This window comes from Ovis canadensis, chromosome X (genome assembly GCF_042477335.2).
Source record: "Ovis canadensis isolate MfBH-ARS-UI-01 breed Bighorn chromosome X, ARS-UI_OviCan_v2, whole genome shotgun sequence".
NCBI lineage: Eukaryota > Metazoa > Chordata > Mammalia > Artiodactyla > Bovidae > Ovis > Ovis canadensis.
In genome coordinates, this window is record NC_091727.1 from 16,879,161 (window position 1) to 16,894,333 (window position 15,173).

Consider the following 15,173-nt stretch of genomic DNA (forward strand, 5'->3'; position numbering starts at 1 on the left):
CCCAGGCCCCACTCCTGTTCCCCTTTCCACCCCAGGGACAGCACAATGCACAGCTGAAAGCTGCCCCTGTCTAATGCCCTGTTTCCCTCTTGATCTCACAGCTGTCTCCAACCTGGACGTCGAGAGCAAGCTGAGCGTGTACTATCGTGCACCGTGGCACCAGCAGAGAAACATCTTCCTCCCGGCCACCAGGCCGCCCTGTGTGGAGGAGCTGCACCGCCAGGCCCGGCAGAGCCTGCAAGCCCTGCGCAGAGGTGACTGATCTCGGGCATGGGGGCTTTTGGGGGAGAGAACTTGGAGCTCATCCCCACAAGGGCTTGTTCTGTGTCCTTTTGGTCCCAACACCTCCCCTCGTTAGAGCCAGTACTTTGAAATGCTCCCTTTTCTACCCTGAAATGAAATTCTTGGTTAGTATAACCTGCCTATGGATATAATTAATAATAGCATTATGGCCTGAATATAGCAATAAAGAGAATTTGAAAGGAAAATGGTTTATAATAATACTATTTGCAGCATATAAATGGCCAGACGTGGCAGCACTAAAAGACGTCATGGAGTCAGATGTTTACGCCTATCAAAAGTAGGTTCAGATTAAGTAGAGACAGGAGTCATTCTGATCAAAAAGTACAGAGACGTGAAAGTGGCAAGAGGACACAACCATAGAAACTGGTGCATTCAGCACGCATTAAACATGAACCAAAAAATAAAACACCTCCGGATTACAATTACAAGAGAATTAGGTTTGACTCAGAAATACGTTCTAGGCTTTTCCCTGAAAAGAAGTTCTGGAGTGTTAGCTGTGGAAGCTGGGGGCACTGATTCACTGTTCAGCACTGTCTTCTGCATTGTAGGAGGGCTCCCGTTCTTGGCTCCAGCCTGGTCCTCTATGAACCAGAAGCTTGCCAGGGTGGGGGTCGAGCCTTCTGCTCCTGTTGAGAACCAGTGATGTGATCCATTCTACATCGGAGCACATGGAGGCCGAGGGAGGGCAAGACACCTGTGAGGGTCACACACAGCAGGTTAGGTACAGTGCCAGGCCCAGACTCGAGCTTCCAGAGCCCCAGCCAGACTGACTTTCCTCCACATCATACACTGTCCTAGGGAAGTAAATATTTTCAGTCCTCTCATAGTCCTGTGAAAGTCAGAGATAGGCACGCAGCCTCTTCTTCCACTGCCTGCATTTTCACTGCTGTAAAGCCACTCTACTTAGGACAAGGAGATTAAAACCTGGCATCATCCTTCCAGAGTCCCCCCCATTGGTGTCAGAATTGGGCATGCCAGCTTTTTTGGCCTTTAGATTTTTGCTGTGGAGACTTATGGAGTCAGTACAGTCAAGTGTCTTTGTTCCAGATACCCTATGCTCCTTTAAGGAATGGTATTTGGTGAGAGTGTTAACATTCACAGAAAAGGCTTTCATGTTACTGTCAAGACGGAGAAATAAAATGGCAAATGTTTTCAGCTTTTTTCTTCTTCATGTACATGACTTCTCCCTTTTCCCCATCCCTTGTCTTTTTCACCTGTAACAAAAGAGCTCATGTCCTAATATCCCTAATACAATTCTCTCTGGCAGTTGTCCTTGGTTATTAGTAGCTGATACTATCAGCCTTATCATGAAGACTGACCGTCAGCATCCCCTCGACCTACCTCTGGCATTCTTGCTATTCACTTGGATTTGATAGTTGGCTGCAAAGTTCTGTACTGATTTTTTAGTGCCAGCCACCCTCCAGAAAGCTTCCTTAACAACACCTTTCCTGTTCCTCTGTGGCCTGGATTAAGCACTCTTCCCATAATAGCCTGTGCATCCTCCCATCGTGCCACTTAAAAGCTTATATCATCACCAACCACTTACCGGCCTGTCTTCTACCATCAATCTGTGAACAAGTCAAGGACGAGGAAGATAGAAAAAAAAATTTTTTTTTGACCGACTGCACTGAGTGGCTTGTGGGATCCTAGTTTCCCAACCAGGGACTGAACCCTGGCCCTCAGCAGTGAGAGTGCTGAGTCCCAACCACTGTACCACTGGGGAATGACCATAGATTTTCTTTTTTATTCAAAGCATTTACCATAACCCTGACATAATAGGTTCTCACTCATAGTAGGTCCTCAATGAATGTTTGTGTACCTGAATCAAATTCTGCAGAAAACTGCTTGAGCACTAGGGGTAGAGAATGATGACCGAGGAGTCTGATCATTCTCACTAAATACTTTTCTGATCCCATCATTGCTGCTGCTGCTGCTGCTGCTGCTAAGTCGCTTCAGTCGTGTCTGACTCTGTGACCCCATAGACGGCAGCCAACCAGGCTCCCCCGTCCCTGGGATTCTCCAGGCAAGAACACTGGAGTGGGTTGCCATTTCCTTCTCCAATGCATGAAAGTGAAAAGTGAAAGAGAAGTCGCTCAGTCATGTCTGAGTCTTAGCGACCCCATGGACTGCAGCCCACCAGAGTCCTCCGTCCATGGGATTTTTCCAGGCAAGAGTACTGGAGTTGGGTGCCATTGCCTTCTCTGGATCCCATCAGTAGAGAGCTTCAATAATGTTAGCCCTTTAGACGTAATTATTTTTACCCCTTTATTTTTATTCATAAGTCATCTCTGATTAGATTTTTCCGGATTCAACCAGGTGACACTAAGCTGCTCATAAGCTACCACATTTCACTGTGTTGTCAGGTTTGGACTTAATGGCAGAACTAAGGAACAGCAAGTGCCAATATCAATTTTCTCAGAACTTCCTCCTGGGGGGCTGAGAGAGGGATATGGGGCCTCCTGGGGTTTCTAGGAAAGACGGAGGAGCTGCATCTTGCCCTCCACACACAGGCTTGCTTCGTGGTTGTCTCCATAGCAAATCTTGGGTGTAGTAGTTTTAATAGCACTGCAGAGAGCCATAAACAGGAATTATAGGCATCATGGAATTAAAAACATGCAGTGTAGAATTGAAATTAGAAAGTGACTTTTTTTAAAAAACCTTGTCTAAGAAACAGAAGCTTACTGGTGCATTTGACAGAATACCACTTTCGCCATCTGGTGGCCATGACTAATACTGACCTATCTGACAAGCCCTTGCTCACAAATGAGCTTCCCTGTAGGTGCTCTATTTAGACAGTTGGAGTATCCTGAGATCAGAACTGAGAAACCGGCTGCCTTTAAGATCTACTCTGCAGCAACCCCCCTCAACAAAGTCAACTGAGGGGCCAGGCATTGTGCTAAACCTAGGATGCAGAGAGCGATAGCATGTGGTTCTTGGCACACAAAGAACTCCTGGTCTAGTAAGGGAGAAGGGCAAGTAACCAGGTCATTTCAACACAGGGCCACGGGGGCTCAGAGCAAAGGCACTAACCAGGCCATGGAGCTTCAGAGAAGGCTCCTCAGAGGAAGCAATGCCTTCATGGAGTTCAAGTTATTAAGCCTCTGATTCTTCTTTTTTTCTGTTTTTTTTTTTTTTTTCTTAGCAGTTCTTTATGCTCAGAGCCAATAATGGCTTGAAGTGATGCCAATGTTTACATTTGTAAGACAGTGACCGAGAGATTATTATGAGGCTATAAAGAGAGATTTACAGTTTATATTTCCTTCTCTTTCAAGTTTCGGGGCTGGGGTCTACATTTCATTGGTCTAAGGGAATAAGGACCAAGAGTCTACTGCAGTTTCAGGCTCTAGTTGATAAATGGTCTCCCCACACCACCACCAGAAAGAAGTATTAGGGAGCCGTTAATCCGCCTGCCTCCTGTAGGCCTGGGGCACATGAAAGAGATGAGCTTCAGAAAGAGCAAGCAGGGAGAGGCCGAATGGGAAACTGAGTTGATATCTCCCTCCAGACTCCGCCCTTCCTTCTACCTTTTCCCAACCAGCAACACCTATCTTTTACTCTCATTACAATTTGAAGAATGTAGAAGCTTTTCCTCCCACCGCCCATCTAGAAAAGCCAACTTTCTCCTGGTAGAGAAAAATGAGGGTGTGGCACTAGAGGTAGATGCTTTAACATGGCAGACATTTATCTCAAAAAACCTTCCTGGAAGGGAGAGCAAGGTGGCAGAGTGGGACATGGAGCCCACCTTGCTCCACAAATACAGGAAAATTCCAGCTGCATCTGAAATAATTCTCACAACATAGCAGCTAAAAGCCATCAAAAGAGCTCAACCAACCAAAGAGCCCCATATACCTGGGTAGCACTAAAGGAGAGGGACCTGCACCCCTGGGAGAGGGCTGTGAAAGAGAGCTGGTTCCCGCACCTCAGGAACCTCCTTCACTAGCTGGGAGGTCTTCCAGGACAGGGAGCTTCAGGGGTCTAGAGTTTCCAAGAGAGGAGTGTGCCTGTGCTACCTTGCTGCCAAGCAGCATAGAGAGGGACGGGCACTGAGCTGCCATGTCACTGCCAGCCAGGGAGGCGCACCTGCTGGTCTGCACAGTGCTAGGTGTGGAAACTCAGGCTTCAGTAGACAGACATGGCGAGAGGACTTGGTTTGGCTATGCAGAGATATCCAGAAGAGCCTGGAGTGTGGTCTGGGCTATAAGTGGAGGCACACACAGAACGGGGCACAGGTCCACCAAAGGAGCCCCAGTCGACACAGGAAGGGCTGTGTGTAGGTCCACCATAGACACCTCATTCTCAGTGTGCTCACAGAGGTGCATGGCTCCAGCCACATCAGACTTTGGGAGCACACACACACACACACACACACACACACACACCAGGGCTGACATTGGAACCAATTATCAGTGCTCCCACCACGGGGCACTGCTTCAGTGGGCATTAGGAGCTCATGCTTTGTGAACATGCATACACCGAAGGCAAGGCTGCCACCCGAGCCAATTATCAGTGTTTTCACAGCCAAGACGGGTCTCTGGGTGCTACCAGCATTAGCTGATTTTGTAGACGTGCACACTGGCTGGCAGGATATGTCACAGAGTCATGTGTCCTGGCACACAGCTGAGTGCTCTGGTCTTACCTACCTCACACTACAGCTGAGAACCAGATCTCAGGGTTTCTATTCCAACAACTGGGGAGCAGACCCTGCCCCCAACAGAACTGTGGCAACTACAGAGCAAAGAGGGGGCCCCATCCAACATTACAGTGCAAGCTCTGGACAGCACAGCACCAAACACACCCTTCATCAAGGGAGGATAATGGCCAGCACATGCGGAGGAAAGATGTGGCAGGCATCCATAGCAAATACAGCCCTCACATCAAAACTACTCGACTTACATAGTCTGTACCAGAACACTCCTACAGGAAAAGAGCACTTCAAGATCACAGTAGATAACTGTTCCTCCTAAATTCATGGAGTAAGAGAAATATAAGTAAAATGAAAATGCAGAGGAACTACTCCCACTTAAAAAGACTAAGAGAAATTCTCTGAGCAAAACAGACCTTGCCAGTCTACCAGACGCCAAGTTCAAAAAGGAAGTGATAAAAATGCTAAAGATCCCCAGAAAGACTATTGATAAAAAGGCAGATCACTGTAACAAGGAACTAGAAACCATAAGGAAACCAAAATTAGACAACGCAACTGCTGAGATAAAAACCAAGCTAAAGCCAATAAACAGCAGACCAAGTCTACATAGCGGAACAAATAAGTCATCTGGAAGTTAACACAAGGCACCCAATCAGTAGACAGAAAGACAAATGAAAGAAAAAATGAAAGTGACATGTGAGACCTACGAGATAATGTAAAGTATGCCAACCTCCACACGAAAGGGATTCCAGAAGAAGAAAGAAAAAAGGGAATCAAAATGTAGTTGAAGAACTTGTGGCTGAAAACTTCTCAAACCTACAGAAGGAAACAGATATCTAGGTATAGGAATCACAGAGGGTCCCAAATGACATGAACCCAAACAGATCCACGCTAAGATATATAATTGAAATGGCAAAAGTGAAAGATAAAGAGGGATTCTAAATGTAGCAACAGAAAAACAAAGTCATTTTCATTGGAGTATAAAAAGGCTATTAGCTGATTCCTCTACAGAAACTCTGCAGGCCAGAAGGGAGTGGCAACATATATCCAAAGCTCCTAAAGGTGAAACTTGCAAAGTACAATACTCTACCCAGCAAGATTATCATTTAGAATAAAAGAAAATAGAAAGAATTTCCCAGACAAGCAAAAACTAAAAGAATAGAGCAATACTCATGAAAATATGTTCAACATTGATAATGACTAGAGAAATGTAAATCAAAATTACAGTCAAATATCACCTCGCACCAGCCAGAATGGCCATCATCAAAAATTCCACAAACAGTAAATGCTGGAGAGGGTGTGAAGAGAAGGAAGCCCTCCTGCACTGTTGGTGAGAATGTAAATTGGTGCAGCCACTATGGAGAACAGTATGGAAGTTCCTTTAAAAACTAAAAATAGAACTACAGTATAATCCTGCAATCCCACCCCTGGGCATATACTTGGAGAAAAACATGATCTGAAAAGCTACATGCACCCCAGTGTTCATAGCAGTACTGTTCACAATAGCCAAGACATGGAAGAAACCTAAATGTCCATTGACAGAGGAATGGATAAAGAAGCTGTGGTACATACAAAAGAGAAAGAAATAATGCCATTTGCAGCAGCATGGATGGACCTGGAGATTGTCATACTGAATGAAGTAAGGCAGAGAAAGTGAAATATCATTATGATATCACTTATATGCAAAATCTAAGAAACAGTGATACAAATGAACTTATTTACAAAACAAAAACCAACTCACAGACTTAGAGAATGAACTTATGGTTTACTGGGGAGGGGTGTGGGTAAAGGATAGTTAGGGAGCTTGGGACTAACATGTACACACTGCTGTATTTGAAATGGACAACCAACAAGGACCTACTATATAGCACAGGAAACTGCTCAATATTATGTAACAACCTAATGGGAAAAGAATTTTTAAAAGAATAGCTACATGTATAACTGAATCACTTTGCTGTACACATGAAATTAACACAACATTGTTAACTATATTCCAATATAAAATAAAGGTTTAAAAAAGAATATAGCAATACTAAACCTTATCCTAAAAGAAATATTGAAAGGTCTTCTCTGAGTAGAAAAATAGCAAGAATCTATAGGAAAGGGAAATTCACAACAGAAAAGGTAAATATATGAAAGGACTGAAGATTACTTAGATAAGCCAATACATGCATTAAAAAAACAATTAAGATTGTGAAAGCAATTAAAACTATAAAGAACAGCAAAAGGATAAACATGAAGATGTAAAATAGGATATCAAAATCACAAACTATGGGAGAGTAAGAAAATAAAGATTTTTTAGAATGTGTTTGAGCTCACATGACTATCAGTCTAAAACAAATAGCTAGAGTTACAGTTTAACACACTTGAAAACCAAGGTAACCACAAATCAGAAGCATACAGTGGTCTCACAAAATCTAAAAAGAAAGGAACTCAAGCACAATGCTAAAGAAAACCATCAAACTACAAAAGGAAAAACAAAAAAGGGAAGACATACAAAATCAACTGGAAAACAATGTTTAAAATGGCAATAAACACATACTATCAATAATTATTTAAATGTCAATAGACTAAATGCTCTGATAAAAAGACATAGAATGACATACTGGATAGTAAAATAAGAACCTACAATATGCTGCCTACAAGAGACACACTTTAGGGTGAAAGAAATACATAGATTGAAAATGAGGAGATGGCAAAAGATACTTCCTGCAAGTGGAAATGTCAAGTAAGGGTAGTGATACTCAGACAAAACAGACTTTAAAACAAAGACCATGAATAAAGACAAAAAAAGGGCACTATATTAATGATACAAGGATCAACAGAAGAAAATTATCTTCATTAACATATATCCACACAATACTAAAGCTCCTAAATACATAAAACAAATACTAACAGACATAAAAGGAGCAACTGATGGGGATACATTAATAGATTTTTATCAATGGACAGGCTTTCCAGACAGAACATCAGTAAGGCAATAGACACATCTAAATGACACTTTAGAATAGTTAGATGGATTGATATCTACAGGACAGTACATCCAAGGAAACCAGAATACACACTCTTTTCAAGCACACATGGAACATTCTCTAGGACAGACCACATACTAGGATATAAAATAAAGTCTGAACAAATATAAAAGGATAGAAATTATCTCAAGCATCTTCTCTTACCAGAATGGCATGAAACTAGAAATCTGTCACAGAAAGAAAAATGAGGGAAAAATAATTACATGGATACTAAACAACATGCTACTAAAACCCAATTGGCCAACAATGAAAATTAAAGAGGAAATTTTAAAATACCTCAAGATAAAGGATGATAAAAACACAACCATCCAAAATCTTTGGGATCCAGAAAAAGCAGTCCTGACCTGAGAGAAGTTCATAGCAATACAGGCCTTCCTCAAGAAATAAGAAAAATCTCCAATAAACAACCTGACCTTCCACCTAAAAGAATTACAAAAAGAACATTTAAAACTCAGGAGAAGGAAGGAAATAATAAAGATCAGAGAGGAAATAAAATATAGATTAAAAATAAAAAATCAATAAAACCAAGAGCTGTTTTTTTGAAAGAGTAAGCAAAATCAATGAATCGCTAACCAGGCTTACCAATAACGAGAGAGGGGACCCAAATACACAAAATAAGAAATGAAAGAAAAATAATTATCAATATTGCAGACATATAAAAAAATAAGAAAAATACTATGAACAGTAATATACCAACAAAATGGACAACCTAGAAGAAACTGACAAATTTCTAGAAACATACAGCCTGCCACTCAATGAACAAGAAACAGATAATTTAAATACATTGATTACTAGAAGTAAAATAGACTCATACCTATCCTTCTCAAACTCTTCCAAAAGACTAAACAAAGGGGAACACTCCCCAAATCACTTTATGAAGCCAACATCATCCTGATATCAAAATCAAAGAGACTACAAAAAAGGCAATTACAGCTCAATATCTCTGATACATGTATCAACAGATGCAAAAATCCCCACCAAAATGTTAGCAAATCAATCCAACAACATATAAAAAGGATCATACATCATGATCAATTTGGATTCATTCCAAGGATGGTTCAACATACACACATCAATCAAAGTGATACACCATATGCCATTAAAAAAAGACGGGAACAACATGAGCATCTCAATAAAGTTAGAAAAAGCATTTGATAAAATTTAATATCCATTCATGATAAAAAGTCACATGAAAATGGGTATAACAACATAATGCTGAATAACATCCATTTACAACAAATCCAGAGCTAATACAATACTCAGTGGCAAAAAGCTGGAAGCCTTCCCATTCAATTCTGAAACACCAATATGGATGCCAGCTCTCATCACTTCTATTCAACATAGTATTGGAAGTCCTAGCCACAGTAATTAGATGAGAAAAAGAAATAAAAGGTATCCAAACTGAAAGGGAAGAGATAAAATTGTCATTGTATGCAGATGATATGATACTCTATATAGAAAACCCTAAAGACTCCATATAAAAACTATTAGAATAAATGAATTCAGCAAGGTAGCAGGGTACAAGATCAGTATACAGAAATCTGTTGTGTTTCTTTACACTAACAATGAAATATAAGAGAAAGTAAAACATTTATTGTATATTTAAAATTGTGTAAAAAAAATTAAATACCTAGGGAAAAAACCTAACCACTGAGGTAAAAGACATATTTAAGAACTATAAAACACTGATACAGGAAACTGAAGGTGATACCAAGACATGGAAAGATCTCCCATGCACTTGTTCTGGAAGAATTAATATTGTTAAAAACAGTCATACTACCCAAAGCTATCTACAGATTTCATGTGATCTTTATCAAATTACCCATGACATTTTTCACAGAGCTAGAACATATAATCCTAAAATTTATATGGAACTACAAAAGACCAAGAATTGCCTTTAGGGTTATCCTCCCAGACTTCAGACAATATTGCAAAGCTACAGCAATCAAAACAGCTTGGTACTGTCACAAAAACAGATCAAAAGAACAGAAGAGAAAAAACAGATGGATCAAAAGAACAGAATAGGCAGCCCAGGAATAAACCCACATGCCTACAGTCATTAACCTTCAACAAAGGAGGTAAGAATATACACTAGAGAAAAGACAGTCTTGTCAGTAAGTGGAGCTGGAAAAGCTGGACAGCGTCATGTAAATCAATGAAGTTAGAACACTCCTTCACACCATACACAACAATAAATATAAAATGGCTTAAATACTTAAACATAAGATATAACACCATAAAACTCCTAGAAAAGAACATAGGCAAAACATTCTCAGACATAAATGTCAGTGTTTTCTTAGATCAGTCTCCCAAGGTAAAATAAATAAAAACAAACATAAATAAATAGGACCTAGTGAAGTTTATAGATTTTCTCATAGCAAAGACATAAACAAAAAGACAACCATAAACAAAGAAACCATAAACAAAAGACAACCTACAGACTGGGAAAAATATTTGCAAATAATGAGACCAACAAGGGCTTAGTTCCCAAAATATACAGACATCTCATACAATTTAATATAAAAAAATTCAATAACTAGACGTTTTTCCAAAGAAGACATACAGATGGCCAACAGGCACGTGAAAAGATGGTTAACATGGCTAATTATTAGAGAAATGCAAATCAAAACTACAACAAGGTATCACCTCACACCAGTCAGAATAGCCATCATGAAAAAGTCTACAGATAATAAATGCTGGAGAAGGTGTGGAGAAAGAGTACCCTTCTATCCGTTGTTGTGGATGTAAAGTGCTGCAGCCACTATGGAGAACAGAATGAAGGTTCCTTAAAATAGAACTCTAAAAATAGAGTTACCATATGATCCAGAAATCCCACTCCTGGACATATACCTGGAAAAAACTATAATTCAAAAAGGTACTTGCACTGCTGTGTTCATAGCAGCACTGTTCACAGTAGCCAAGACATGGAAACAGCATAAGAGTTCATCAATAGACAGATGGATGAAGGAGATGTGGAATATATACAATGGGGTATTACCCAGCAATGAAAAAAGAATGAAATATTGCAGCAACATGCATGGACCTAGAGATTATCATACTAAGTCAGAGAAAGAGAAATATCTCTTATCACTTATATGTGGAATCTAAAAAAAAAAAAAAATCCACTTATTTACCAAACAGAAATAGACTCGTAGACATAGAAAACAAACTTGTGGTTACCAAAGGGGGATGGATAAATTAAGAGTATGGGATTAACAGATACCCAGCACTATATATAAAATAAACTAACATCACGGATTTACCTGTATAGCACAGGGAACGATATTCAGTATCTTATAACAGAAAGGAATCTGAAGCTGTATGCCTGAAACTAGCACAATATTGTAAATCTACTATATATAATAAAGGATTCCCTGGTGGCTCAGATGGTAAAGCGTCTGCCTGCAATGCAGGAGACCCGGGTTGAATCCCTGGGTCGGGAAGATCCCCTGGAGAAGGAAATGGCAATCCACTCCAGTACTCTTGCCTGGAAAATCCCATGGACGGAGGAGTCTGTTGGGCTACAGTCCAACAGTGCTAGTGAAACTAGCACAATGTTGTAAATCTACTATATATAAGAAACACTTTTTTATAAAGTCTTCCTGATGAGCAATGGCTCTGGAAGCAGATTAGCAAAGAGCACCTACATGGGGTTGAGGACTTTTCTCTGGTTGTGAATGGGAGTCAACATTTGTCTCAAGAACCCCAAGCAAAGGAAGATGAGTAATTCTGCCACATTCTCCTGGCAGACAAAGTTGGCAGTTGAGGCAGGGAGGCCACAGACAGGCCAATCAGACATGGACAGAAATCAGAAGGCTTGAGAGTGCTCAGGTACCGGTTTAGAGTACAGCACACTGAATACAGCAAAGAAAGAAGGAGGTCAGCATTAGGGAGGCCAGTGTCAACGGGCAACAAGACCCAGAGAAGGGCCTAACAGCAAGGGTACAGTGAGGCCACTGACTCAGTACCCAGCCCATGGGAAAGATGGGGCTTTAGAGTACAGTTCTACAGTTACAAAAGCAGACCTTCATGAAAGCATCAATTTGTTCTTCCTTTCAGTCACTCCACAAACATTTACTGAAAATCCACTATATCACAGGCACAGCAGGGCACAGTGATGGAAAGCTGACTATAATCTCTGTTGTCCAGGAGCAGACTTCTATACAGAGGCAGACATACAGAGAGATCCTGACTTTTATCACTGCAATGACAGAGATGAAATGGGCCCTGACACTACAGGGCCTTTAGAGAAAAGACACCTGACGCCACCTGAGAGGGTCAGTGTAGTTGGCTGTTTCCTAATATGGGTAAAGGGCTTCCCTGGTGGCTCAGTGGTAAAGAGTCTCCCTGCCAATGCAAGAGACACAGGTTTGATCCCTGGGTCAGGAAAATCACCTGGAGAAGGAAATGGCACCTCACTCCAGTATTCTTACCTGGGAAATCCCATGGACAGAGGAGCCTGGAGGGCTACAGTCCATGGGGTAGCAAAGAGTTGGACACGACTAAGCAACTAAACAACAATACTGGGGAAAGAATACTGTCTTATGAGTAGCCAAATATTCTATATTATCAGTGTCCAAAGAATTACAATGTGATAAAATGTAATTATAACAAATACTGTCAAATGCCAGCAATCTTGCTCTGATGGGCAAGGTGTGTTTAGATCTCTTACAGGTCAAGGAGTGGTCATGAGCAGGGCCCTGGGGCCAAGTGTGTAGCAGTGATAGCTCGGCAATGACTTAGCCTCCCTGATCCATGTAGGCATCTGCACAAGAGGGACACTATCAGTGCCTGCTTTGTGCAATCATCAAGATAATGCACCTACAAGCTTTTGCAAAGCATCTCTGATGCATGCCCATTGCCCAGCAAACACTGGGCATCACAATTATTATTGTAGATGTGCTGAGGAATGGCAGGTTTAAACAACAGAAGGCAATTTAGGACACCTGCTGCACAAATTTGTACCCTGGTCATATTGGGTGGGGGTCACAAGACTTTAGGCCCTGAGTGTGAGTGTGGGCTGGGTTTTGGCAGGTAGTGTAGCCTTTGTCATGGCCAGTTTGTTGGTCAGGGTATGTTGGGTAGGCTCACCAAGATACCCAGAAAGCTAAACTGGGCTCCTAGTGTCCCTGTGATTCTTATTATGCAGTTAGGATCACTTCACCCCAGACATGGAAATTTCTTTTTTTTTCCCCAAAGTAGCTTTATTCCTAAATCAGACAGTTGTCATCATTGGGATTCCTTTGCTTCCTCTAGGAACCCAGGACTTGAAAACCATCTGGGTGTTGTGGGTGACAGGACTTAGATGGGTGCAATGGTATGCTGGCCACGGTCTCTTTAAAAAAAATTAAGTAAGTAAGCATTAATTGCTCAGTCGTGCCTGACTTTTTGTGACCCCATGGACTGCAGCCCACCACGCTCCTCTGTCCATGGGATTTTCCAGGCAAGGATACTAGAGTGGGTTGCCATTTCCTTCTCCAGGGGATCTTCCCAAACCAGGGATCAAACCTGGGTCTCCTGCACTGCAGGCAGATTCTTTACCAACTGAGCTACAAGAGAAGCCCAAAAAATGTAGTAAAGAAATAAATGAATGAGGCCCTAATGTGTAGGACTCACCAATTTCTGTGATATAAATATTCCCACCATAGCCTATTTCAAGTTACTGACAATTTAAAAGCTGGCTTGCAAAATTCCTGAACGCCTAACTATCTGTGCCCCTGAGCCAATGTGAGCTGGCTCCATCATCCTCTGGATAGCTGTGAGCATCTATCCTTTCTCGCCCTGGGAGGCTCTGGCGTGTCTGTGCCTAGGTCCACTCCAGGACTCAGATCAGCAGATCTTGCACCACTATTCTAGATTTGTTTTTCTTGCTCATGTTGTTTTGAAACAAGCTGTGTTGAGACATATCAAACACAGTGATCCGTCTTGAGACGGACCCACTGAAATGTAGGCATCCAGTTTCATATTACTATGTAGTAAAAGTTTAGTTCAGAACCATTCTGAAAATCTTATTTGGTATACACATGAGCTAGATTAGCAAAAACTCACTTTTTTCCAGCCTTTCGCTCATCCTCCCAAGGGGGAAAGAGAAATTGCAAATGCCAAGTGTGTTTCTATACTGTTGATTTTTCTGCTCCCAGAGCACCGGAGCCGGAGCGATCGTCGGGAGCAGAGAGCTGCTGCGCCCATCCCGGCAGCAGCCCCTCCACTGCCCGCCTACCCCCCAGCTCACAGCCAGAGGAGGCGCGAAGCCAAGGACCGGCACTTCTTAACGGTGAGCTGGGTGACCAAGCAGCCACCCTGTGCCTGCTCAGTGGGAAGTCTGAGTGGGTCTTGGGAGTCAGTGTCCCTTCTCTTACCAAAGGAGACTGGGCTCCCTGAAAGAGCTAGTTATGGGCATTTGACAACTGAATTTTTCCCCTTTTGTTTCTGAAAGGAATGCTTCTTTCTTTGGAATAGAGTGGGGATACAGATTTTTTTTCAGTTAATTGGCTGCACAATGCTGTAAAGCAGTAACAGTTAAGGACTCTAAGAGAAATTAGGAGTATGGGATTAAGACATATACAGTGCTATATATAAAAAAAGATAAACAGGATTTATTGCATAGTTTTGTTGTATACCTAAAACTAACATGATATTGTAAAGTAACTATACTTTAATAAAAATAAAACCAGAGGGGAAAGTCCTTCAAATCCTAATTGTTCTGCATACAAGCTGAAAGATTTAGGGCTAGTTATTTACCTTCTTTGTCCTAAGCTCCCTCATCTGTAATATGGGGATATTAATAGTAGCTAGCTTATAGAGTTTGAGGGTTAAATGAGATATGACATACAAAGATCTTAGCACAATGCCAAGCATAGAGCAAGACCTCAGTAAATGTTAATTGCTGCAACTACTGCTATTGTTACTAGCCAGGTGATAGCGTGGCTGTCTTGGTAGGGTGAACTGAGAAAGAACTTACGTGATGTGAAAAATTACTGTTTAAAGATGAATCATGTCATAATTTCATGCTTCCCCCATTCTACAAAGAAGGGTGTTCTGAGTAACCAGTTACTAGAGTGATATCACCACCACTGGTGATGTCAGCCTTGCCTGGGTGGGTGTGACTGTAACTCGGCTCAAGCCCCCAAGTATGGATCAGAGATGATGAAGCTGAGACCAGCTCAGAATACCTGGAAACACCATTACCCGAGGTG

General features: G+C 41.6%; 1 protein-coding gene across 3 annotated transcripts in view; it reads left to right on the forward strand.

Moving 5' to 3' along the window:
* Positions 1-15,173, forward strand: part of NHS (NHS actin remodeling regulator) — a 344,297-nt gene that overhangs the window by 282,264 nt on the left and 46,860 nt on the right. For all 3 annotated transcript variants that reach the window (XM_070291381.1, XM_070291383.1, XM_070291382.1), the window contains exons 2-3: positions 102-254; positions 14,118-14,251. In XM_070291381.1, the coding sequence (XP_070147482.1) occupies positions 102-254; positions 14,118-14,251 (287 nt within the window). The remainder of the gene's footprint in view (positions 1-101; positions 255-14,117; positions 14,252-15,173) is intronic.